This window comes from Sinocyclocheilus grahami, unplaced genomic scaffold, assembly GCF_001515645.1.
Source record: "Sinocyclocheilus grahami isolate Dianchi unplaced genomic scaffold, SAMN03320097.WGS_v1.1 scaffold348.1, whole genome shotgun sequence".
In the NCBI taxonomy this organism is placed as follows: Eukaryota; Metazoa; Chordata; class Actinopteri; order Cypriniformes; family Cyprinidae; genus Sinocyclocheilus; species Sinocyclocheilus grahami.
In genome coordinates, this window is record NW_015505527.1 from 821,626 (window position 1) to 849,456 (window position 27,831).

General features: G+C 37.5%; 3 protein-coding genes across 3 annotated transcripts; all 3 read right to left on the reverse strand.

Moving 5' to 3' along the window:
- Positions 1-2,471: 2,471 nt before the first annotated feature.
- exoc3l2a (exocyst complex component 3-like 2a) lies at positions 2,472-16,144 on the reverse strand. Its single transcript, XM_016229184.1, has 13 exons — positions 15,963-16,144; positions 12,760-13,289; positions 11,620-11,840; positions 10,489-11,263; positions 8,652-8,766; positions 8,434-8,544; positions 8,168-8,268; positions 7,781-7,891; positions 6,943-7,078; positions 6,739-6,861; positions 6,503-6,658; positions 6,016-6,137; positions 2,472-3,553 (listed from the first exon to the last, which is right to left on the reverse strand). The coding sequence occupies exons 2-13, from the start codon at positions 13,272-13,274 to the stop codon at positions 3,232-3,234; spliced, it is 2,808 nt and encodes a 935-aa protein (XP_016084670.1). The 5' UTR covers positions 13,275-13,289; positions 15,963-16,144; the 3' UTR covers positions 2,472-3,231.
- Positions 16,145-18,003: 1,859 nt separating this feature from the next.
- On the reverse strand, positions 18,004-22,116 carry ppp1r14aa (protein phosphatase 1, regulatory (inhibitor) subunit 14Aa). Its single transcript, XM_016229185.1, has 4 exons — positions 21,883-22,116; positions 20,586-20,660; positions 20,023-20,055; positions 18,004-18,991 (listed from the first exon to the last, which is right to left on the reverse strand). The coding sequence occupies exons 1-4, from the start codon at positions 22,060-22,062 to the stop codon at positions 18,827-18,829; spliced, it is 453 nt and encodes a 150-aa protein (XP_016084671.1). The 5' UTR covers positions 22,063-22,116; the 3' UTR covers positions 18,004-18,826.
- On the reverse strand, positions 22,064-25,252 carry LOC107548446 (delta-like protein B). The gene is made up of 7 exons (XM_016229116.1): positions 25,229-25,252; positions 24,771-24,956; positions 23,998-24,064; positions 23,625-23,882; positions 22,796-23,157; positions 22,138-22,340; positions 22,064-22,073 (listed from the first exon to the last, which is right to left on the reverse strand). Exons 1-7 carry the CDS (start codon positions 25,250-25,252, stop codon positions 22,064-22,066), a joined length of 1,110 nt encoding a protein of 369 aa, XP_016084602.1.
- Positions 25,253-27,831: the final 2,579 nt, after the last annotated feature.

Sequence of the window (27,831 nt, forward strand, 5' to 3'; positions counted from 1 at the left end):
CATTTCATTACACCAAATACACCAAATAATGTTCTTTTTAGCAACATCATATGACCCCTTTAAATAATTTAAATAGCATTTATGCTGATAAGGACTTTTAATTTTCAAAATGAAGGCAAAATTATATTTAAAAAATCATATTTGCATATTGTTCTAAATACAGTTTCATTGTTAAGCAATGTTTTTGGCATAAGTATGCATTTTTTGTATAAAATATAAATCATTTTATTGGTGTCCCCTGATTTCATGTCAGCTCTGTTACCCTCATCTAAAAACCTTAAAAATAAAATAATGTACATTCAAGTGACATCATTTCTACGAGGGTATATCATCTCTCAACGAGGATTCCAACACTTAAAACACATGCATATTTCTCTCACTCCTCTATAATGTTCTATTTTTGATGATTTATTGACTGAGGGGGGCCATCATGCAGTGTCAATACTGTTACCATTTTAAAAATGTGAATTTAAACAATTATTTCTTACATTTAATATAATCAATATCTACAGGTAAAATCCTTTCAAAATGCACAATTTGTGCTTTTGTGAACTTGACTATTAGCTAGCAATTAGCAAATTAGTTTGAAATCATCAAACCTGTTACTGTCAGCCCTTTTACTTTTCAGGGTAACAGGTTTTGACATTTGGGTAACAGGGATGACATAGATTAGGTGTCACTCTGTTTTTATAGATTGTCTGTTAAAAATGCAAACATGTTTAAAGGTCACCCTGGCTGTATTGTTGAGCTAATGCCTGTATCATTCAGTGGCATATGAGCATGAGTTACATTTTGGTAAACTATGAAAGGGATAGGATGATCAGTCTCAATAAAACTCTTTTTTTTCCATAACTAATTGTCCATAATGCATCCATGTAAATTCAATTACAAACATGAGCAGCAAGGTGCCTGCAGACCCTCGCCTGCAGTCTTGCAATGTTCAAGAAAGTCAAGATCTTGGTCTGGTTTCAGATGATCACAGAAAGACCAAGATCTGATCATCTTCCTTGCCTAATAATTGAACCAGATCAGTATATTTGAAGTTCTGTGAGGGAACTCAGACAATCAGATGGACGCATTGTCTAATCACAATAACCTTAAAACATTAGATCTTCTATAAATGTAATGTGCTAAATCAACAATGAACTGACTTAAACTGAAAAATTTACTGTTTACTATTGTCATACAACTATGCCAAGTAAGTGCAAAACAACATAATGCAATTTAAAATGGTAAAACCGTACAGTATAATGTAAACACATATGTGCAGTGTGCTGAAGAATGTGTGTCCTATCATCCCTGTTACTCTGGTCAGTCCTGTGACTATATGACGTCAATCCTGTTACTGTCATTAATTTCATAAAAACTGTAAAAATTATATTTGATACAGCCTTCCAGGTTTTTATATTTTATTTTGGACAAAGCCTTTTTTTAATATCTCAATTGACAAGTGGTCACTCTCCAAAATTAGGATGTTCTTGGTCATCTGAATGACAAATATAAAAAGAAAATCTAAACTATGAAGCAATCCCAGAGAAAAGAGGGACTAAAATGCTGCTCATATATTTGGAAACTATCACATAGTTCTAATTAAACTATAGTAGCCTATCTAACACTTTAGTAACATGTCAGTAACAGGGTTGACAAAAATACCAAAACATGAGGTAGAAAAATGTTGATTAACATTTCATTTTTTAATTTTCCAAGTGGAAAAGGCACCGATTTCGTGGAATGCCTCATGCTGTTTCAACTTTTTTTTCTTTCCACACAATGAAAGTCAACAGAATCCAAAACAACACTGGACACTGATGTTTTGTGCTGAACTACATCAGTGGCATTAGAGAAAAATCCAGCAGACTTCACTTACCTTATTCACGCGTGTCTATTTTTACAAGTGTGTGCGTCGTTCTCCGACTACAGTTTGTTTGGGATAAAACAGGGTTGTTGTGTTGAAAAGGAAGTGGCCGCCTGTGGTGGTGTGTATACTTGGCTCTGATAAGAGGACTCGTTTGGCACCTCTCAGAACAACAGGAATAGACCAGTTACCCAAAACATCCCTAAGCTGACAGACAGGAGAGCTCAACCGCAAATTAACCAAAACCCACAGAAATCCACACAGCTGAATGAAAGCTGAGAGGAGCCCACCTGCCACTGAAAATCTATAATTAACTGCACTTACTCATAGAACATTTATCATGTAAATGGCATAGAGTAAAACAGATATTAGCACTCCAGTTTGGGATCAATAGTATTAAGAACAAGGAAATATAAATTATATGTAAAAAAAAATCTAATAAAAACCTGTATTACTGTATTTTTGATCAAATAAATGCAGCCTTGGTAGGAATTAAAGACTTCAAAAGCATTTTAAAAAGCTTACTGACCCATACTTCTGAACAGTAGAGTATAAAAACAAAATAAAAGTGTTAAAGAAAACTAGCAATTGAATTACAATTTCCTAGTCAATGGGGCTTTATTTCTTATTTACCTGAAACAAAATCACACAAGCATTTAATTCATGTCAGATTTCAGATCTGAATATTGATGAGACATGAAAAGAAATTAGATGTACAGAATCCTAAACTTTAGTACAAAAAAGAACTAAATCAGAGGAATTAACATTCACATTCTTTAAATGTAGCACTCTCAAAATCTGAAATGTAGCTGTTTATGCACTGTAGAATTGTACCTGGTGTTTGACACATCATGTACGTGCATCTGCTCTGTGTGTGGTTTAATGTCAAGCTAAAGCAGTGTTCTAAACACAGCCTGCACTAATAAAAATGTCAGCATGTCCCCACTCTACAGTGATGAGTTTCCTGCCGCTCCTCTCAAATCATGTGGCTGTTCACACGACAGAGGTCCAGCTAGTCACTATACAGCAGTCCAGTAACAGCCTGTATAAAGCGAGGGAGAATTATAGATCATTTCCCATCCTTTGAAGTGTCCACTGACTTATTCCGCTCCAGCTGTGCTCTGAAGGACAAGTATTATTGTGATTTTACTTTTGCTGTCATAACCTCATCTTATCCTCATTTTTGACTGGGTTCTGACCACATTTATCTAGTCTGAATCAACTGACTGAGTGCACTTTTTATGCCATCTTTTGCTTAATATAATACTGATTTGATTATGTAATACTTGTTGTGATGCTGTGTATTTATCGTTTATTGTGTCTTTTTTAAAATATCAGGATGCTATGTTTTGAGGTTATGCTGCATTTCTTTATTTTTAAAGTTCAGTAAAGCGCTTTGCACGGCTTGATTGTGGTCTATCGTCGGCATGTTTCTCATTTCGACTCCTTCTGCTGCGGTTACGGCGCGGCCGGGCACTGGCGACCCACGATGACACAGTCAGACCGAAGCGGATCAGAACCAGCCCCAGACAGGACATGTCTTTGGCCACTGCGATTTCAGAGAAGAGGGCACGATCTCGGGGCAGATTGATGGAGCTGTCGCTGTTCTCCAAGTCCCGGACAACAGCTAAAATCTCCTGACGGTCTGTCTGATGCACCATCCCACGGACATTCAACATAGCAGAGATGTGTTTCCTTCTGTGAGGAGATGAAATGAGAGAGCGAGGGCATGGTTCAAATTTCATGTTTCATATATATTAAAGCATACATTACTGTCTTTGCACAAAACAAGAAATACATCACTCACGGTAGAAAAAACATATATATATATATAAACCCAAATGTAATAATAATAGAGACAAATTTTTTGAGCTCATAAGAAACAAACGGAAAAAGTGGAGATGCACTAATTATAATTATTTATTTTACAGCTATAAATGGCTGATATTAAAATGCTTAAAATTCCTTAATAAAATAAAAATACTTTTTGTTAAATAAAAATGTAAAAGCTGTAAAAATGCTGCAAGTGAATTTAGGAATCACAGCAGTGTATATTATTTATATAACATTATATATTATATACATATATAATATTTATATGTAGTTTTACTTTATTTTTATTTTAGTTTTAGTAATCTTAGTATTCAGTAATAATACTTTAGTACAACAAACGTAGTTATATTTCTAATTTTTGTTAAGGTTTTCGGTCTCCATCTCATTTTTATGTTTTATTTGATTTCAGGTTTATTTCAATTACCACATTTTTAATAGTTTTATTTAAAAACAACAACACTACAACAACAAAACATCTAAATGTACAGTGTGAAAAATGGACATTCATTCTGAGATTTGCATTTAAAAGTGTTAAATTATTGGTGTTATGAAGATTAATTTTAAGTGAGCATTCGATGACGACAAAGGGAAAAAAATAAGAGAAATGAACAGCATGAAGAAATATCCAATATCCAACTGTTGCAATACATTACAAAAACTAATATCATCTGATAAATATGGCACAGATATATCATGCATCAAAAAAAGATCAGTTTGACTTGATCATGTTGTCTTGTCAGTTACATTCATAAATTTGTTCTGATGATGTTTAGTGAACAAATCAACATTTTTTAAAGATTTATTTAAACTAAAGTTTCATCAGTTTCCTTTCAAACCATTATTTACATAAAGGGACAAAGAGTAACTTTGAGATCAAAACAAAACACAAAACCTGTAATATTACTAAAAGAGCAGTCTGGCATTAATTCAGAGAAAAGTCAAGTGAGAAATGTGTTTCTTTGTAATGATCCCTTGACAGCACTCATGGCTTAAAAAGCAAACTCAGAGTCAGCGCTCTATACTGAGAAGATGGCATGTCCTGCCTATAGATAACAATGTGACAGTGTGAGTCTGTGACAGACTTTCACATAGAGACAGTCAAAAACAGGAAGCACCACTGCTAAGCACAAAGAGAAGTTAAGTAGCCTCCACTTTTTGGCTTTTGATCTCTAGTTGGTGTGTGTGTGTATTTGATTGGAGTGTGGCACCAGTCAGTCTCCTGTGACCTGGCAGGAACAGGAAGTACTCCACAGCCACTTCCTGTCTGCTGAGGAGGGTCGTGCGTCAGCAAGTAGGAGCACTGCCAGCCAGTGACTGACTGCACACACACACACACACTCCTCTTCATTCAAACAAAAACACTGGACTAAAGTGGGGTCACATCTCATCCATTCCCCTGTTTACTGTCTGCTGTTCCCTCCCGTCCACATAAAGGAAAGTTGGCACTGAGATGGTGCACCACGGTAACTATTTTCAGTCAGACATTCTTAGAATGACCTCAGGAAACAGAGAGGTGTTGTGAAAAATAGTCCTCAAGGAAATGAGAGGGGAACATGTCAGATTTTTCATGAATGAAAGCACTTTAAGACGACAGAGTTCAGGTTCTACCCTTCCGTAGGTCTAAAAGTGTTCAGCAAAATTGTATAAATGTAATAGTTACGTAAACGGACAAAGTTACATATTAATATACTAAGTGCTGTGAGAGATAATAAAACATGTTCCTTCCAGTTTTATGCTATATAAAATCTACATCCTGTTCTACATTTGGCTTCTGTTTTATAGAAGTTTTTAAACAACACATGGTTCCGGGTCTTTAAAATGTATTGGTCAAGTTGCTAAAGGGCCGTTCACACAGAATGCATTTTTGCATTCCACCCTCACTTTTCTTCGAAAATGTTACGCTCACATATTTTGCAGCATCTCGCAGAACACAATGTGTTAAAAATGCTACTAGATGTTGTTCAACTTCTACGCCTTGTCTCTACATGTTGCGTTTTTTCACATTCCACTGCTTTCCATCTTGCTTGTTTAAAAGCAAAAACGTGTTGTGTGTGATGTATTGTATAGAGCATGTGGTGTGGAGTGGAAGTCAAGCAGTTAGTGGATTTGTCTGGAGCAAGGTGTGGGTCAGAGAATCTTTGTTTTCTCTCGCTCCATGATTGTTTTCATAATTTCTCAAACTAGTGAGGACATGATAAACCCGGACTGGAGCTGATCAGAGGGTATGTTAGAACCCAAACCATACAGTTGCCATTTCTGGGTATCCCTGCTGGTTCTTGAACAGGCCTCTGCAAGTGGTTTTGATTCAATCGCCTTGGTGGTCTTACCGTATATCTGGAAATTCCTTCACCAAAACCCCGACTTCCATCTGAATAGAGGGAGTGTCCTCCAAAACTATGATGTCAGCCAGGTGAACAATCAAACTGTCCAACCAGAAGGAAGTTGACTCCTTAGGAAAGGAAAATTTAAAAAAAATGTTTTTTAAATATTTAAAATGAACAAATTTTGGTGTTGGCATTTTTGGTAAAGCAAAGCCAAGCCAAGCAAAGCGAAGCGAAGCGAAGCAAAGTAAAGTAAAGTAAAGTAAAGTAAAGTAAAGTAAAGTAAAGTAAAGTAAAGTAAAGTAAAGTAAAGTAAAGTAAAATAATGTTTCAATTCGATTTGTAATGGCTTGTTCCAAATCAAATTTTTTTTCTTCTGTTGACAACCATAGTTTTATGCTTATATTCAGATTTTTATACCTAACAGTACACTACCTATGGTCCCTCTCGAGGGGATTATCATATTTATCACATTAAACTTAGTGGCACTGACCAGATCTTTAAAAAGAGCCTTCAGCTGTTTGGCCTCTTCCTGCAGACGGAACCCCACTCTCTTCCTCATTTTGAGTGACGTACAGATGACCCGCCCCCTCATGATGGCACGAACATATTCAACCAGGACCCGCCTGTGCACCTCATTCACCAATGCCTGATTGCCAATCAGATGATCAATTGATCAACCAACCAAACCGTGAGTGTGTGAGAATGCGTGTGTGATCTAAGTCGTACCTGATATGGAGGGCAGTCCATTCTGCGGAACTTTTTAAAGTGCTGCTTAATAGTCATCTCAATGCTCTCATAGGCCTCAGTGTTTTCCAGCCACTTCCTCTTCACCAGCTTATCGAAGAATGGCTGGAATCATGACAGAAAATCATCAGTGAATGCTTTAAGAGCCAAATCTGGGCCAGATGTGAATGTGTGCAAGGGTCTCACCCTGATGTTTTCAAACAGTATGTCCGAGAGAACTTGCACTGACTGGTTAACAATTCGCTCCAGAGATGATTGAGCTCGCTGGGAGGCATCCTCACTGCCAAGGGCATCACACAGATGACAGCGTTCCACAAAATTCCTACAGAGTTCAACACAGGACTCAAGTTGTTTTTTTATTTCAATGCCATTTCATTGCATTATTCTTTTTATATTATTTCTATTATCCTTGGAAGTCTTTCATGAACATTGTTTTAAGCTTGTGCATCTGGGTTACTGATCAGTTGACTCATGATTCTCCTGACTAAGAACAGACTCACATTCTCTTATTTTGTTTTATATATTACAAAATACACATGATTATAAAATGTCTATTCTCTATAAAACCGCAACATTTTAGAAGCAAAATGTGATTTGTGTATAGTATAGTATATTATAGTATATACTATAGAAAAGTCTGTAAAACTAAGGCCCAATGCACTATATTAATATGCAGGAATTTTGTGTTTTGATTTTACACAGATGTTTTACCAATGTTTTGAATTACGCATTTAGGGTTGAAGGAAATGTCCTTAACAGAACTTAACAGATAATGTTGTGGCAGAAAATGACTGGTAGCTTTTTTGTTTTTCTACAGATTATTTTTCTGACAGTGTATTTTTCATATTAACACAGTGTTTTCTAGCAAGATACCTGCATTGTTTGTCAATAACCTCCATTCTTCAAAACATAAATGTAGAAAATATACAGTTCTAAAAACATTTACATATTTTTTTTCTGTCCTTAAAAACAGCCAGGTTGGGAGAAGATGGAATAGATAGATATAGTGAATAAGATGAAAAACCTAAAAGGTGGAACACAGTTGACAAGAGCGATGGTCCTGGAGACATAACCATCCCCATGATCCCCAAACTCTGACTGCATGTCATGGAACATCTCAACCTTTCTCTGGAAACTAAATACCACACAGACACACAAACACACACATTTCATAATCTTAGACTTCCCTATTCAAAAGGCAGATTATATTCTTTGAATATAAAGTAGAGACAACACAATTTCAAAAAGTGCCCAGCCATAGTTGTGAACATGATTATTGAGTCTCTTCTGAGCTTTATGAAGTAAATATCTAAATATCATTAGATCAATTATATGAGTTCATAAATATTTTTGCTGTGGCTTTTGCCATCATCAGCATTATTATGATCAAACTCTCTTGTCCCCATCTCACTTGTGCAGGAAATCTGCAAGGCCATTCAAGGTGCAGCGAGCAACACGAGCACCTAGTGGCTGACTGACACCTGTCGATCTGTCCAAATCTACCTTCAGCCTCTGAAACAGATTAAGACACATGGATATGAAAAGATATTCACAACGACCATATAAATACACATACAACAACATACATTGCCAAATGTGCAAAGTGGAAGGCATGCATACAGTCAGATTACAAAGAATGCAGTAATGGCTGTACATGTGTGGGATTGATGGTTTTACCTGTATAACAGAACGGGCGAGGCCAGACTGATACTCTTCAGTGTGCAGCGTCTGAGCCCATCGCTTTTCTTCATCATCCAAAACTTGCGAGAGCTCGGTAGTCATCTTGTCCTGCATACACACATAATGGATAAATTTTAACACATCAGATATTATTTTATTTCCAGAGATTAATAATTAATGCATAATTTGACTCAAAACCTTTCTAAAAGTGTTACCCAAACAGTTTCGACGCAGTCCTGTTCCAGCCGGTCTATGACATCTTCAGGCAGTAGAGGTTCTAGAGTTTCACACACTATAGTGCCCATTGCTCCAACTGTAGCCAGGACATCCCTATGGGACACTAACCATCAGAACTAGAGCATGTTTGTGTGTCCATAAGTGTCCAGCATGTCCAAGTTCTTTAGTTTCTTTTGTGTTCTTTATGTTGTTCAGTGTTGGGAAAGTAACAACCTAATTACAATCCACCTACAATTCCTGCTGGTACTGGGAATCAAACCCACAACCTTTTGGTTACAAACCCTTATGACTCTCTAACCATTAGGCCACAACTGCAGAAATCAATAAATACGTCAATTTTACTTTATAAATACAATTTAACAATCTAATGATATAATATTTAATTGAATCAGAGTTGTATGTTTGCTGGCACCAAAACAATAGCAGGGTTGGAATGAATGAACAATCTTAGTTAGGGTGACGGTCTACTCTTAAAAATAAAGGTCCCAAAAAGGGGCAGTGATGTCAGAAGAACCAATCTGGGTCTCCCTGAAGAACCTATAAGCAAACAGTTCTTAAAAGAACAATTTTTTCTTAGCCGAAGAACATTTTAATAATCTAAAGAACATTTTTTCCCCACATTTTTTGCCATGGAAAAGTTTCAGGGATGTTAAAGGTTCTTTGTGGAACCATAAATGCTAATAAAGAACTTTTATTTTTAAGAGTGTCACAAACTAGAACAGCCAAACACAACAACAACTTTCTATTTTACATAACGGAGTCAAAAATGTAGAACAGGGATTCATTTACATGAATTTCCAGTGCTGAGGGCTATAGATGATTAACTGATTCACTAGTCTAATAGTCATTTGTGGATGGTAAGGGGCTTATTTCCACATAAAATTCAAGAACACTGTGACAAGCTCTTCTTTACACTTTTTTTGATAATTTCCAGAATCTCTTCTTAACTCTTCTTAACTCTTCTTAATTTGCAGTCCCAAATTAAAAGTTTTATATTCCATTACTAAAATACAGGATAATATCTTTACTTAATCTAGAAATATTCACTCATCAAAAAAAATAAACTTTTTTTATATTTAGCTCTTTATACTTTCAACTCTTATGTTAGAATGAATCTATCTCTTCAATGTCACGAATGAGAGAAAGAGAGATGACCATATATATGTAGGTGTGTCTATTTAATTATTCCCTCAGCTGAGACATTAAAAAAAAGTGATGTACAGTAGTTTTTTGTCTACTTGTTAGGAAATGTAGTTTGTTACGGTCAGAACTGAAGGAAGCAGTGACAAATCTCTTTTTTTTCATTTTGTGACGCACATATGAGTGTTACATTTTATCAAAAAATAAAAAATGTAGGGCAAGGACTTCTGGTTGTTGGCTGTTGACTGGATTTTAGGATGTGGTCATTGCACTCAAAAGTAAAGGCAGATGAATGTGAGGTTGCAAAGGCAGTTTTAAGTGGACTAAATAATCGGGGAAATCCTGCTTACATTGTTCACAATATAATCTATATATTTTACCTATTTTCTAACCATGCATTAAATTTTAATTGAATTTTCATTAAATACAGCTACTGAAAAATTAGTAGAGTGGCTACTTTTAGTATACAAGACCGGTGTTGTGGCTGTGTACAGTAATTCTCCCAGGTATTCAGTACCATTGTTGTTCATTCTAATAAACAATACATCTGATATTAATAGACCTGAGCTCATTCTTCCACTGGGTCATTAAACCAAGTGGAATGTGATTGCAGGAAAGGTGTGTGTAAAAATAGAAAACACACCTCAACGTCTATGTGTACATGTGCAAAAATACCTGTTGTAAATGTTGTAGATCCAGTCCAGCAGTGAGTATGTGTCTGTGATCTGAATGGGTCCACTAGTGATGGTCTTCAGTCGTTTGGCAACAGCCCTGTGATAACTCTGCATGTAGACCTGAAACACACCAAACTCCTCGGGATAAACCGCCACCACATTCCGACGTGCCGCATCCATGTCCTCCACCACTCTGCCCCTCAATCGCTCTAAATACATGCCCATCTGTCCTGCAGCGATGCCCCCTGGTTGTGGAAGACACCAGTCAGCTGCCTCTCCCACAGCCTCCACCCATCTTTGACGCAGTCTCCTGGGACGCTTGGAAGGCCGGGAATGGTCTTCGGATTGGTCACCAGTTTGGACGTTGGACTGGGCCTCTTGCCGCAGGGCCCAGACCTTGTCAGCCTGCTCTTCCTGTTGAATGACCAGCACCACTAGGCCAAGCTGAGGCCTGCTGCAGGGTTGACGTAGCGACTCTCTCACCACATCCCACATCTCTTTCTGAAGAGCCTCGTAAAGCAGCTCAACGTCTTTCACTTTGCGCAGCCCAGCATCCCACATGCTTGGGCCAGAATCCTTACTACTTGAACCAGCCAACAGGGGGAGCCAGGGAAACGACATGAGTGTGGGAGGAGTTATGTTACTGGGTGTGGTTGAAGTGGGTGTGGTTTGTGTCAAGAGGGAGGGGTCAAGTTCACACTCCCTCTCAAGCTCCTGGATGTGCGTGTCGGCAAGCAGTAGGTCTCGCTGATTAACTAACTGTAAGATCTCCAACACTGTGAGAGAAAGTAAGAGATTGAGTAGTGTTACTTATCATTTACAACCATGTGTTTAATCACTTGATGTGTTGTTGTCTTTGGAACAGGATGTACATTGACACGGTTCTGATTTTTCTCTCCTTGCGCTGAGCTTATCGGGTAGGATCTGCTGCACAAAGAAAGCGTATAATTTCCTGTCTCTGTGAAAGTGTTTCTTGATTGGTGAGTGACTCACAGGGACTTTTGGACCCTGATACTGGTAAGGTGTTATGGGTCAAATATGGAGACCCCTGACTGTGAACAGTTACACTTTATACAAGCCATAAAAGGTTAAAACAAGTACAGATGTAATAAAAGCAAAAACACGTTTGTACCTGATAATGGCTCCCTGCGTTTGACCAGTGGTTCTTCTTCTACTGACTCTTCATCGTCTTCCTGCGAACTGCGGTTTGTTAGCGAGTCCCCTCTGAGTTTGCTCAGACTGACCATTCGTAGGAATGAGGGACGTCTGCGACTGTCTTCTTCATTTTCAGTGGTCAGATCACCTGTAGGTAGACTATCTCTGCGCTCACACTCCTTACGACGGCCTGCCAACCTGAGGAGAGAATATGCATTAAGGAAAATGTCCTTTCGAATACCTTCACAACAACTGCAGAAAATAACTAGTCTCAGAAATAATGATCTCTGCAACACTGATTCTCAATTGGTTGGTTTCAGGTCTGGTCTGAAAAAAGCAAAAATTGCAAAATGCAAACAATGGCACATAACAAATAATATTCCATATTTACAATCATGCACAATTAGGATGGCAAAATAAATGCAATAAATGGTGGCCTTTAACAGTGGGAAGAAATGCATCACATTTCTTTTGCTGTTGATGTCAAGGGCTATGGATGGTTGTTGCCATATCAGCTTCATTGGCTATTACACGGCAGATACAAATGAAACATTCCACACTATAATATCATTAATACAATAAAGATAAAATAATAAAAACAAACATTTTATAAAATTCAACTGTAATAAAGAAAAAAAATGATTCTTTAAATATCCTTGTAAAAAAATTGTAAACGTTTTTCTGGGTCCATAAATACATCCTTAAAAATCACTCTCATAACATTATAAATTGGACAGATCAAAAATATATGCTTTATAGGCAAGTTGGTGCTGCAGTATTGTCAAGGGATGTGGTTAACATGGTTTGTTCCAATGCATTGAATGCATGTTATTGATCTTATTGTGAATGATTCATCCATCCAGCTTATTCATTTTTAATCAAACTGTCACAGCTGGGTCTTCCAGTGACATTAGTCAACAACAGTCTTTTCTCTGGCGATGAATGGTGATTTTAATTGAGAAAACCTTACTATTTGTATATTATTTTGCCTAAAGAATTCATGATTATACTGATACATTCCAGTGTTTGGTTTTAATCATATTTGTGTTATTTTTAGTATGGGAAAAAATTTGGAAGCATAACCATTGCTACATAATATGCATATTACCATTCTCACCTCAGTAAAGTCATGATCTCCTCTGAGGCTCGTCGATAGTTCTTTTTTTTCTTTCCTGAGGTGGGTGCTGCCGGTAGAGTGGCACTCCGTAGTGAAGGAGTGGCGCCCCACACGTTTCTTCCGGTCATACGCAGGCCCTTGCCTAATTTGCCAAGGGTCTTCAGTGGTGACGAGCCACAGATTCGTTCCAGAGTTCCTCTCTTTTCTTTTGATCCCTCAGTGACCTTTGACCCTCCACGCTGCTCTGCGTTTGCCTCATTCTCCAGTGCTTCGCTCACCTGAGATGATCTCTGGTAGTCTTGTCCATTCTCCCAGACCCCACCTTCTTCATTATTCCACCCCATGCCTGCCCACGCCCCCTCAAATGGATTCAGATCGGATGGTGGTAGAATGAGTTCCCCGTTGCTGTGGTTACTCTTTAGGATGAGTTCACCATTAGTAAGATTACTCTTTTGGAGGTCACCATTGCTGTGGTTACTTTTGATCCTCCTGGGCAGCCTCTTGAGGATGGGCATCCTGTCACTGATTAACTAGAACACAAAACGGACATTGTAACATAGGTCAGAATCAATTGTTATCTTATGTAATTGAAAAACATTGGTTGTGAGCATGTCAGAAATACTGCTGCTGCTCATATAATATATGGAATTACCCCCATAGCATACATGAATCACCCAGTAGCAGATCTATACAGGTGGAGCTGGGGAAGGTGAAGGGTTCCTGAAGGGTGCTGCAACTGTTACAGCAAGCACTAGCCAAGTATTTGAATGTTGAGCAGCGAGCTCATTGCCTTCTGATACAAAAAGAACCAATCAGGTGCACCATGTTATAATGCCATTATGTCCGATTGAGCTACACCTATTGGACTGCGCCATCTAGAGTTTAATATCCTGAAGATGTCATATTAGAGGTCACATCCAATTAAATTCCACTGAGGTCAATTACCTTCAGTAATTAGATTACATTTGAAAATGTATATATTTTATTGATTATATATATATATATATATAGAGAGAGAGAGAGAGAAATTACTAATCATTTTTTATTACATTTTCTTGTATACTGTATCATGTTAGTAAGTATGTCTGAAGTGCACTTTGTGTCCTGCTTAAAGGTAACCAGAGCTAAAAACCTGTTCAAACCGCCTTTGTCAGATCTTTCTTAAATGGCTTTGCCTTGTAGCATTCTCATTGTTCAGTATTCCGGTGAGCTGAGTGCATTAACACCATATGTGTGTGTTCTTTGAGGACATTAGCAGTTTTTAAACTCCTGTAATGGAAGCTTCCATCCAGATGTGTCAGAATAGTTTCCTGTCCTCAGAGTTTCTCAGAACATATATACACACTTCCTTACTCAAACACAAACACCACACACACACACGCACTTTCTGCAAAGTCTCTCAGGGGATTAATAAAAATATCTAACAAATTCTACACAATCTGCAATCTACACGTTAAAATGATCAGTGAAGATAGAGTAGAGAGAGAGCGGGCGAGGGAGGAAGGGAGAGGGAGGAAGGTGCTGTTGTGTAGCACACAGTGACCCCTGTGATTGTGTTTCAGCATCCCTGCTTTGCATTATTTCTGAACAGAGTTCCCCCTGTTGTGGTGGTTAAAGACCTGGGCTGGGAACCAAAAGGTTCTAGGTTCAAACTCTTTAGTTTCATCAATCACAAGCATCTTTATTGTACCCTTCAGCAAGGCATTTGTGTCAGCTGATTGAGTACTTGCATCTTTCACCTAAATCAAACTGACCCATTTGGTTATTTATTGTCTGGATTCCAGGTGGACCTTCTGCAAGTATTTTTGTTCTTACATAATTCCCGGTAAAAGACGGGAAAACATCACTTGTAAATGTTGATGTTTAGAAAGGAACAAGATGTGTATTTCTCTAATAATATGTATGTGTTTAGAGACAAACATTAAACAAACATTAACAGATGAAAATCAGCTGTACTGTAGAAACAGGACAAATATAGAAACAGGACTGCCACAGAATCTAATAGTCTGAACCAGCGCTTGATTACCTATATAAAGGAAATTAAAGCACAATGAATTGCTAAGTTTTAGCAAGAAAAAGAATGTGCTTCGCAAAGGATTTCACTCAGCATCAGATAAATATCAGATTAACAATTAATTAGTACAATTAACAAGCTAAAAAAAAAAAAACAAGCAAGCAAATTGAATAATGTAAATTATGATTATCCCTATTCATAGGTGAATTTCAATGGCATCAACACCAATAACTTGGACTTCTGATAACCCTTCAGAAATATGTTGGACAGATGTTACACATCTGAGAATACACTCTGGCACAGAGCAGTCTGCAGGACATTTGCTCTCGTTTATTTAGAAAAGCTATGGAATGTACTAAATACCTGAATTACAGGAATAGTAAAGTCAGTGTATATGAAGTATAATGTTTTGAGCTGGAGCGGTTTAATTTGCCAAGCACTAAATGAGGCATTTTGAGTACATTTTGTTATAAATTAACATTTACACTATTAACTGATTGATTAAATTCAGGATCATCAGTACCTAATAATTATTAACTTAATAAAAAACATTATTCATGTCATGTGTTTGAGATCAGATCAGGGAACAACAGTAAACTGTATATGAATAACTAATTAAAATTGTCATTAAGAGTTTTAGAAAATAAATAAATAAATAGTGTGTGCGTGGTTATATGTCATTCATATAAATTTGAATTATTATGGACAGTTATAAAGTCAGTTTATATATATATATATATATATATATATATATATATATATATATATATGGTTACTCTTTAGACATTCTATTAGCTATAAGTAACTTTGCAACTGCATGTCAACTAACTATATATATGAAATTAATTTCTGTAAAAACCATTCCTGTAATTCAGGTATCATGTGATACATTTTTTTTTCCATTTACTGTTCTGTCAAAATATGTTCTTACATACTTTGTAAAGTGACTTTTACTCTTCCTCCTTTTTAAAAAAGGTTTTAATTTAAAATTTTAGTTTTAATTTTGATAACATTGAAGTACATATACAAATCTTAATCTGAAACAATCATGTGACTAATTTATCATCTGTATTTAGAAAGAAAACTGTAAAACTAAATTTGACTGATAATACAACTAATAATAAAAATCTAAATATATGTATTGATAATAACCCAAACATACAAGCTCAAGGACCTATGCATCGCTTACCTTACGCTGCAGTGGGCAGTCAGCTCAGGGCAAATCCATTCCAGTGTCTGTGAGAGTGATAGAGAGCCTATCAGTAAGAGAGGGGCAAAGTGTGTGTGTCTGTCTCCAAGATTTTGGGGCCTTGTATTGGAATGTCGGAGGCAGCCATTCAGTTTGCTACCAGATGATGATGCATTTTCCTGAGGAAAAAGAGACACCCTCCCTAAATAAACAGAAACACACACCACTTATATACAGTATATACATACACACACACAACCAACAAAACATGTACAGTTTCAAATACAGTTTTGACAAACAGTGAGCACCTCAACAGTTACTTTTTAATAATCAATGTTCTTAATGTCAATAACCTTAATCTTAAACAGGTGACATACTAAAACTCTCCTATTAGAAGTGATGGAATTGGCTATTCCTGTAATTCTCATACACGAATGCTTTGCATTTGTCACCAAGATTTAGTTATTGGCAGTTGCTTTATTTCAGAGCTCTTCTGACTGTTACAGATAAAAATGAACAAAAACAATATATGCGTGACTTATCAAAAGTCCGTCCTTGTGCAAGGCACTTAACCCCAGGTTTTGCACCTCAAATTTAAGACTCCATTAGTTTGAAAGCAAAATCTTTACATTCCAGTGAATTTAATGATAGTCACCTCAGCTATTTTTATACACTCCAAAGTAGAAAAAATACTGTCACATGATGTTCCTGTCAATTCATACTTATACACCCGTGATATAAGATGATACCGTATAAAAAAGAGGAACAGGGTTTGGATTCATTTTGTGTAATTGTTCTTGAAAAATCTGAAGAACTCAACATTTTGGATGCTTTAGGAATGGTATGAAATCGTATGATTTAGCACAAAGCTCTTGGATAAGTGGTCAAGAACATCCAGTTGACTAGAATGAATCTACTAAAACAGGGATCTTGTGCCCATTACCCCAGGTTTTGCACCTCAAATTTAAGACTCCATTAGTTTGAAAGCAAAATCCTTACATTCCAGTGAATTTAATGATAGTCACCTCAGCTATTTTTATACACTCCAAAGTAGAAAAAATACTGTCACATGATGTTCCTGTCAATTCATACTTATACACCCGTGATATAAGATGATACCGTATAAAAAAGAGGAACAGGGTTTGGATTCATTTTGTGTAATTGTTCTTGAAAAATCTGAAGAACTCAACATTTTGGATGCTTTAGGAATGGTATGAAATCGTATGATTTAGCACAAAGCTCTTGGATAAGTGGTCAAGAACATCCAGTTGACTAGAATGAATCTACTAAAACAGGGATCTTGTGCCCATTAGGGGGCCTTGGCAAACTTCCAGGGGGGGCTTAAAATCTTAAAAATCAAAGCCTCAAAGTCATTTACATTTATATTAACAGTCTTAATTAAATTCCTAAAATAAAACACTAAATTAAAATGTTTAACCAACATCAGTTTTATTACAGTTTATTTTTGTTACAACAAAAGTACTAGCGGTACATATCAGGTTAGATATGAGGGGCTTTTAATATCATCTTAGACAAAGGAGGGCTTGGAGTCAAAAAGGTTGAGAACTACTGTACTAGAACATTCTATAGCCTGGATCATTAAGAATCTTTACAGACAATTTTTGCATAACCTAAAAAACAAAAACAAATACAACTAATTTCATATTTTTGCACTGAGCTGTAGAAGCAAAAACACAGACATAAATAGAAGCCACCACCATCAATACCTGCCTTAGTGTCAGGTAGACCTAGCTCTTTAGTTTGTATCTAGAGGTGAGAGGCACTAAAATTCGGACAGAAGTGCGTGTGTCTGCCTCTGTATTACTTCTCCCTCTGGTGGGCTTAAAATCTTAAAAATCAAAGCCTCAAAGTCATTTACATTTATATTAACAGTCTTAATTAAATTCCTAAAATAAAACACTAAATTAAAATATTTAACCAACATCAGTTTTATTACAACAAAAGTACTAGCGGTACATATCAGGTTAGATATGAGGGGCTTTTAATATCATCTTAGACAAAGGAGGGCTTGGAGTCAAAAAGGTTGAGAACTACTGTACTAGAACATTCTATAGCCTGGATCATTAAGAATCTTTACAGACAATTTTTGCATAACCTAAAAAACAAAAACAAATACAACTAATTTCATATTTTTGCACTGAGCTGTAGAAGCAAAAACACAGACATAAATAGAAGCCACCACCATCAATACCTGCCTTAGTGTCAGGTAGACCTAGCTCTTTAGTTTGTATCTAGAGGTGAGAGGCACTAAAATTCGGACAGAAGTGCGTGTGTCTGCCTCTGTATTACTTCTCCCTCTGGTGGACGACACGCTATAGCACACCCCAGCTCAACGAGATGCTCACTTTCACCTGCCATAAACACCACACAAATTCAAAATAATTGTTACTTTTGTTAAACATTTATTGCATGAAATCTTCAATTTATAAACATGATTAACTTATGACAATATGTCCATATATATAGTGACTACTCTGATTTGACACTTTCCTGTGATTGTTAACATGTTTTAGTATAGTATTGTGAATTTGTGGGGACGAAGATACCCGAAAACAACCAATATGACCAGATTAAACTTGCATACTGCTAGTTTCACTAATCAATCCTAACCGAGTCAAGCAACCAAGAACCCTGCAAACAAATTAATGCTACTTCATAGATTTACTTACCAACAGTGATGAGGAATTTTACAACTGAACACTGTTAATATACCGCTCTTATGAGTTTGTAAACAAACACCTCACAGTTACAGAGTTGCTAAACTAGTTGGATGCATCATATGTGTGTCCTGAGTCTGTTAGGGAGCTCAGTCCAGTGAGCGCAATTATCCAAACTGGATGCAATCACAGTGTCTGATGTGTTGGAAGTTGATGGTTGCCTCTGTGATGATGGATGTTGCCATGGTGATGGGGATAAGTGTGGAGACAGGGATGCTCAATTCCTTCATTCTGCAGCTCTTCCTGTTTATGGAGACCATGCAGCTTCTGCAACAGCTCAGCAACAAAAGCCTGAACACAGAATAACCTTAATCTAGGTGTACACGCTTGAAGAAATTGTGCAGAACAAGCATGAAAATATTTGTAAATTTTTGCACATTGCAATTTAGGACAACGTACTGTAAAACTTTGTAAATACTCAAATTACAGTCCAGTGTTCCTGTTACACAAACTAGTTAATTCAAAATACAAATTACAGAGTAGATGTAAAGTTTGATCATAATCTTGTATAATATTAGGTATGTTCCATAATTAGAGCATTTCCATTCCAGTGTGCAACTCTTCCATTGTTTTTCTATTTAAACACTAGCTAGACAGATGTGTTTGACCACTGTGCGCGTCTCGTGTCTTGTGCAGCATCTAATGACACAGCATTCTAAAAGTTAAAATAAAAGTTAAACCTTTAAAAAAAAACGCATCTCTCCAAAATTTATTTTTCCCCATTATTCTGGCTGTGTATTGCATGTGTCAAAGCAAAAACATGTTCTTAATCAAACTGAAAATGTTGAGAATTGTGCCTTGGTATGTCTCAAATGTGAAACCTGATTACGTTTTTCAGATGTTTATGTGTATGAGGTAAATGCCACGTTCCTCTCTACTGATTTTCCATGGTGTGTCAGCACTTCAACACTAGCTTACCCAGAGGCACACAATCTTCTGCACATACACGCATAGTAACAATCATGTACATACACTAATCAAAAGGCTGAGAGAGAACATTGTTAAAGAGCCCCAATGAAAGAATGGCTTTGTACTAACTGAGAGAAATAGGGGCATGGGGAAAGAAAGAGAACAAATCATTCATTCATTGTGATCACTGTGAGAAACGCGTGGAAGGGAGTGTCATCCACTGCAGTTTTCCTCTGAGTGAGAGGGAGAGAGCGGGAAAGAGGGATGAAGAGGTAGAGTAACAAAAGGATGAGAAAACAAGAGAGGTCCATAGAGGGGTACTAAAGATGAGTATACAGAAAGATAGAAAAAGAACAAGAAAAACGTTTGGAAAGCAGGTAGGATTTATGGATGAAGGATTGATACCGATGTACCTCAGTACTGCTGGTGCAGGTCTGCAGAAGAACCTGTAAAACAAACGTGCAAATACCCAGGTCAAGGGACATGGTATAAAAGTTCTGGCATCCACTCATCTTCATCTAAAAGTAGAATGTCAGGCTGCTGACTTCAAGGTCAGTGGTCCTATCTTCTACATGTTATTTTCATGGGAGATACAAACTTTAAAAATGGAAAAAAGAGCAAATATTTTGAATAGATAAATGTATCATCTGAGCACTAATATGTCGGGCAACAACACAATCAGAAATGTTTACTAAAGCGGTTTAATTCTTCTCTAGAAGGTCTTTTAATTTAATTGTCCTGCCATTTGTGAGAGATTTTCCCAGTGCATTGGGAAAAACACTTCTATTTCTTTTCTGCATTTCTCCTGCATCTTATATATATGAATATTGTTGGCTCTTTGACAAATAGCTTTTGTCACTCTTTTGTAAGTTACCTTGGACAAAAGCATTAGTTAATGCAAAAATGTAAACGTAAATATGGCAAGGCCTAAATACAGGATGTGGTGTGAGAGAGAGAGAGAAGAGGATTATGGGACCTGTAGTTTGTGTGTTCGCTCTTCATCACTTGGGAGATCCAACAAATCGTCAATGTTCACTTCTTCTGGCATGTCCTCCAAAATAAACAAAACAAAGCAACAAAAATTATTGAGGGTGCTGAAATAATTAACTATTCCAGAAAAGAAAAACACACACACACACACACACACACACATATATATATAGACATATAAATAACTGTAATTTTGACATAACCACACAGTATTCATGTATGTATTCCAGTTCATAACACTGCCCGTTATATCTCATTGACCTTTCAGCAGCCTACAGTTTCTCAGAATATCTTCTCAATATTCCATCATTTCAGTGGGAAACGTTCTCCTACACAAGCTGAGGAGGAAATAGAGATAACAGATCACATAGCACAATTCCCGAGAGATATCTCTGCCGTCTCTTACTGTGGGACAGGGTCTCACTACACACACAGCTTATGTTTAGACTTCCTGCCTGCTGCTGCCCTTGACTGTTTCTCAGGGGGTGCCCATGTAAGGTAGCGATAGAACCAAGTGATCCCCTCTGTAAATGAGGGAGAGAAAGCAGAACCTTCCCCGGTACCTCCAGAGGTCTGGTCCTTCTCACCTTTTATGGGCAGCCAACATATCTAACATTATCCAACAACTAATATTGTTCTGTCAGATATATTAATGTCACAGCATCGATCACACACTTACATTAACAAAGGCTGTTGTTTATAAATGTGAGACTTGCAGAACAATGTCTCACCTCACTCCATTTAAAAGTGCATAAGGAGATGCAAATACACACGTTATCAACCTTTCATTTCATTGAGTGGTGTAAAATGTCTGTATTCCATGTACTTATTTCTCATGCATTGAAGTATCATTCTTATTCTTTAGATACTTATCGTCTCTACAAACATTTGTAAACAAAAGCTGATCCATGCGTACGTGTTCATGGACTTTAAAACAAAACAAGATAACTTTAGTTTGTAAAGTTAACTACATTCAGCTACGCAGAAATGAAAACTTGTGAATTTACTGGAGAGAAAAGTAAGTGAATATTCGTACTTGAATCTGATTTTAAGAGTTACATGTACAAAACGTTTGTGGTCAACTTCTTAGAGAAGGAACTGTCACACATTTCACCAGTCAAACATTTCAAAATAACGAATGACACAGCATGCGTCTCCACGGCATTTGAAATGCATCGCTATCGTTTATTTTTCCATCAAAACACTTTTTTTCTAGAGGTAATTAACCTTTGAGTATCAACTCTGCACCAGCTGCACCTGTGAGGATGCGTGTGGACACTCACCTTTCCCTCGTACAGCTTGTCCAGCCCTTCGTCGATCCATTTCTCCACGTCCAACCTTTTCTGAAGCTGTTTGCGGTTGTATTTTACCGTAACGCGCGATTGGCGCTTATGCATGTTCATCCCGTGCTCTCGAGCGTTGTCTAAATCCGGGGAATGACCGATATGCATCTCCTCAGCCATGTTACATGCGCCTGTGCTTGTCTGAGAATGAGCGATTGAGGAGCGCGCCCCGCGGACAGATTTGATTGGATGCACAAAGTCAGATGCTCGTTTTTTTTTTTTTTACAGTTGGATCCGGTAAAGGTTGAGGGGCAGCGGCAGACGTAGCCACCAGTGATTTTTTCCTCACATGTCCCTCCATTAAAGCAGGGGTCATCCGCACATGTCATCGCAATGATCTCACAGTTCTTCCCATAGAATCCCTGAGGACATGTACAGGAGTAATCATTCTCCAAATCCTGCAGGGAAGGAGAAAGATACAGATATTAGCAAATTGTAAACATAATTCAGGTCTCAAATCATTTTTGATCTTCAAAATCCACTGTGCACATAAAGCACAACAGAGCATATTTACTTAACCTAAATCATGACACATAGATTGAAACATTTTTTTATCATTATTTAATTTTCTATTAATAATCTTTTAAATAAAATACATTAAATTGAAGCTAAGTGTGCACGTTTCTATTTTTGAACAAACATGCTGCATCTACTAAAATGTCATGTTACGTAAAATGTAGTATATATATATACACACACATACACACACACATACTCAGCATTTCAAATATTCTAAATTGATTTACATGTAAATATTGTTTTACTGTTATGTATACCCATTCTATTATGTATAAACTGATGACTGTTTGTATATAAATACGGTTTTATTATTATCACGTGAGCATGAACTTACATTGCAACTGCCACCATTCTTGCAGGGGTTGCAATCACACTCATTAATCTCCAGCTCACAGTTTGTGCCCCCATATCCTGGCCGGCAGGTGCAGGTATAGCTGCCCTGTCCGGTGTTGGTGCAGGTGGCGCCATTAGCACAGGGTTTGTGGTTGGTGCAGTAGTTGAGGTCCTGGTTACAGAAGAGGCCTCCCCAGCCCTCCTTACACACACACTGCCATGGCTGCGAGCAGGTTCCATGTAGGCATCCCGGGTAATGCACACACTCGTTGCAGGATGGCCCCTGCCATCCCAGACGACACTTGCACTCACCAGGTGACTCGCAGTAACCGTGACGCTCGCTGCAGTCTGAAGAGCAGATGGCTATGGGAGGAGACAGAGAGGGGGGTTACGCACACCACACACACCACGCCCCCTGGAGAGAGCAGATGAATGGGTGTGTTAAGTGTTGGGGCCAGCAGCTGGTGAGCTGACAGAGGTAATGCACTCTTTTGTATTTTGAGCTGTGGCAAGCGTGCACACACATACACACACACAGAACGACCCTCTAGCATGTATCTGTTGGGTTTCTTTGTTCGGCTGAACAAAAGAAGTGTAGAAGCTCTAGAGAAACAGCTCAGCTTCCATCAGACACACATGCACACAAAGATAGGAGAGATAAGGGTATGTATTCCTGCTGCTCAAGTTCCAACACACAAACCACAATCACACATAAATACAGAGTCATCAGGAAAGGGAGTGTGGGACTGCTTCTTTTCAGAGTCCTAGACATACAATCCCAATGGGCTAAGCAGACCTCTGAGCATCTGACACACACAGGTGGTACTCACGGTCAGAGCAGTAGTCTCCCTGCCATCCCTCCAGGCATACCCTGTTTCCATTCTCATCGCAGGTGTAGTGTCCCAGTGTATCGTCACGAGGACGGCAGTAATCTGAACATGCCTCACCGAAGTAAAACTCATCACAGAAAACATGATACGAGTAACGGAGCTCACTCTGGTCTCCAAAATGTACATCCTGAGACCAGTCTTCTCCAATCGCCAAGCGCCTTCGTGTTGCTAAACGACTGATTAGGTTGTTTTGATTCTCTGTTGTGGAAAAATAAAGAAAAACTTAAGCTTGAAGGAATAATTGAATAAATAAAATTTTTTTTAAAAACTCTTATGTCTGTATGTTTGCTTTCCATCACACTGTGTAGCCCACCTGTGTAGTCATGATGCTCTTTTGGAGACTCAGCATTCCATGCCTCAATAATAAGAGAAAACGTCCCCTGAAAAGAACAAGATGTTATTTTAGATGTTAAAAAAGCATCGTATCATCTTTGCTGAAACTGAGAAGCAAACATTCTCTATTGTCTTCCACTTATATGTGACCCTGGACCACAAAACCAGTCATAAGTAGCACAGGTATATTTGTAGCAATAGCCAACAATACATTCTATGGGTCAAAATTATCTTTTTTTTTTCTTTTATGCCAAAAATCATTAAAATTTTAAGTAAAGATCATGTTCCATGAAGATATTTTGTAAATTTCCTACCCTAAATATATCAAAACTTAATATTTGACTAGTAATATGCATTGTTAAAAATTTAATTTGGACAACTTTAAAGGCGATTTTCTCAAAAAACATTTTTGCACCCTCAGATTCTATTCAAATTGTTGTTTCAAATAGTTATATGTTCCTATCCTAACAAACATACATCAATGGGGAGCTTATTTATTCAGCTTTCAGATGATGTATAAATCTCAATTCTTTTTTTATTGAACCTTATGACCAGTTTTGTGGTTCTGGGGTCACATATTTGTTATGAACTGACAGTTCCAAACTGTTGCATGGTCTTGTTTATGGTCTTACAGTAAGTGTTAAACTTAAGTGCATCTAGACAGTAATGCAAAGAATGTTCATCTAACTAAATACACCATGAAACACTGGAATATTGTTTACTTAAGTTAATCTAGTGCGTAATGAACTTTACCGGCCACTTGAAGTGGAAAGGCACCCGGATGGCTGCGCTGCTGGCTATAGAGCTCTGGTCCGCTCGCAGGACATTCGTCTGTCCGGTTCCGAAGGTGCACGGAGGCTCAGCGGAGATGACGTCTTCCGAATGCTTCAGACAAATCCTGAAAAAGATGTTGCAGTCTCGCGTCCTCCTGCAGATCACACACACTCAATCAGTGTGGTCGCTGTGGCGCGTGCGGGCGGGCGGGGGGGTGACGGGGCATACGTTTTTATTTGCAATGTTCTTTGTGTCTGCAGGCACAAGTGAGTGTGTGTGTGTGTGTGTTTTGTTGTGCAGTATGCAGAGACGCTCAGGCTGCTCTGGAGGATGGGGAAATATCATGATGACGCTTTTGTGTGGGTCAGCTCCAACAGCTGTATGTTAACAGGCGGCACATGGTCACTTATTGTCCGCCACAAACCGCCCGAACTCACCCAACCGGCATCTGTTGCAGCCATTCCACTTTTTTTTTTAAACAACTTATAGGCTAGTATTTTCTGACATATAGACCTGTTTATTATTTTCCCACAGTAGTATTAGGCCTGCGGGATTATTAGAAAATATTGGAATATCGAATATAAGAACAACTGCACCTACATCTTTATGTCATTCAGTGTTTGTGGAAACTAAATGGAATTAATGGAATATATATCCATTCATTGTTACTTATGGTTGTGTGAGTGCGTGTTTGAGGTCGGTCACGCTCGCGAGAGCTCTGCTGTTGTTATGGTAATGAATGACGCGTGCCTCAGAACCCTTTCATTAACCATATCACAATGCATCACTTTAATGTCTTTTAAAAGACATCATATATAATGTCTCAAAGACCACCGATATATGTAAATTAATCTTCAAAGTGTGAAAACAACAGTCAGTCAGGAGAAATACCCTGACACTGTAAGCAAACAAAATCACTTTATTCAACTACTATTATGATTCTATAGCCTAGTTGATTAAGGCGATGCTGTGGGAACAAAGGCCCATTTTATGCCACACACTGTGTTGTATCTCATGTAGCCTGTTGGTAGTGATAAACTTTGTCATGTGGGTGAGAGGACAGATGACCAGGTGAGGAAAACAAGCACTCAAAATTGTGATCAGTAGCCTATTAATACAGCAATTGTGCCAATGATGTTTCGCACCTTTTACAACAAAAGCGTTTATTATAAAGAATGATGACCTGAATTAAAGACTTTAACTTCAAGCTGTTGTCCATGAACAAAGACTCTTTATGATAAAAGTCATGTAGTAACAAGTAAATCTCAGGTGTCAAAAATGATAAGCAGATCCTGTTGCAAATCACACACAAAAAAAATCCACATCCAGGCACCTAGTAAGCGAGTAAAAAGCCTTTATTCTAAGACATGGCTACATATTAAAAAGACACCATTCCATTACAGGTGTTTTACCTATCCCATCCACATAATGTGCAGCTATAAAAGTAAAACTACTCAAATCAGACAGAACTGAAACAGAAATAGTTGTGACTATCGCATGCAAGGTTGTTTAATCCTTAAATGAAAGCTATGCAAGTTAAGATTGAGTTAAAAGCAATTGACACATGGTCTGGGCCAAAGGCTGGTAGCAGGATTTAGGCTTTTGAGATCCCTGACATCTGCACAGACAAGAGAAAGAGAAGCACTTATCCAAAGAGAAAATATCAATATAGCATTCAAAAGTGCTTAGCTGAAGAGGGTAAACAAGTCAATATAATAGGAAAAACACTTTCTTCAGAAAACAGTGAAAATTATGCTCTTACAATTTACTGACACAATTCCAATTTGTTTCTTAAAGAGGATTGTTGTTTCTTGAAGAGACAATTCACCCCCCCCCCCCAAAAAAAAAAATGTGTTGGATGTTTTAAATGTAGACTACATCTGTAATAATTTACTAATGTTGTTCCAAACTGTGTGACTTTCTTTTCTTTTCTTTTTTTGAACATGATGGAATATATTTTGAGAAATGCCTCACTATTTTTTGTCCATCCATGTAAGTCAGTGCTCACCAAAACTGTTTGGTTACCAGCATTCTTTAAAATACCTTCTTTTGTGTTCAGCAGCAGAAGAAAAAAAAGCTATACAGTTTTAGAATGACATCAGGCTGAGGAAATTATTATAGAATTTTCATTCATGGGTGACCCATCACTTTAATGGAGTCTGTGTCACTTTTCTCCACTAGCAGGTGAAATATGACTGATTAATGTTGTTTTCATAAATATTTGGCAGTGTTAATAAGAAATTACGGGCACATCTGTAAAATCGATATATGTATTTTCTGTCATGACATAATATTATACATACATAGCACATTAGTCAATTATACAAACAGAAACACATTTACATATAGTCTACAAGAGAAAATAACAACTGAATTTATATAAATGACCCTGTTCAAAAGTTTACGCTTGATTTTTCAGAAAAATCCTTCAGGTCCCACAAATCCATTGGTTTTTCAGCATCTTTTGTGTATTTGAACCCTTTCCAACAATGACTGTATGATTTTGAGATCCATCTTTTCACACTGAGGACAACTGAGAGACTTACATGCAACTATTACAAAATCAGTGAGCGTTTGAACCTTTTGTAATAGTTGCATATCAGTTGTCCTCTGTGTGAAAAGATGAATCTCAAAATCATACAGTCATTTTTGGAAAGGGTTCAAATACGCAAAAGATGCTGAAAAACAACAGCTGTGCATCATCCAGGTAACAACAGTATTAATAATCAAGTGTATGTAAACTTTTGAACAGGGTGATTTTTATCATCTATTATTTTCTCTTGTGGACTATATGTAAACATATTTTATGTGAAATATCTTATTCAGGTCAGTACTAAATAGAAAATAACATGCATTTTGTATGATAATGGTAAAATAATTAACGTATTTTGCAGATACTCTAGAGCAGGGGTGGCGAACGTCGGTCCTGGAGAGCCGCAGCCCTGCAGAGTTTTGCTTCAACCCTAATCAAACACACCTGAACAAGCTAATCAAGGTCTGAAGGGTTACTAGAAAGCTACAGGCAGGTGAGTTTTAATTA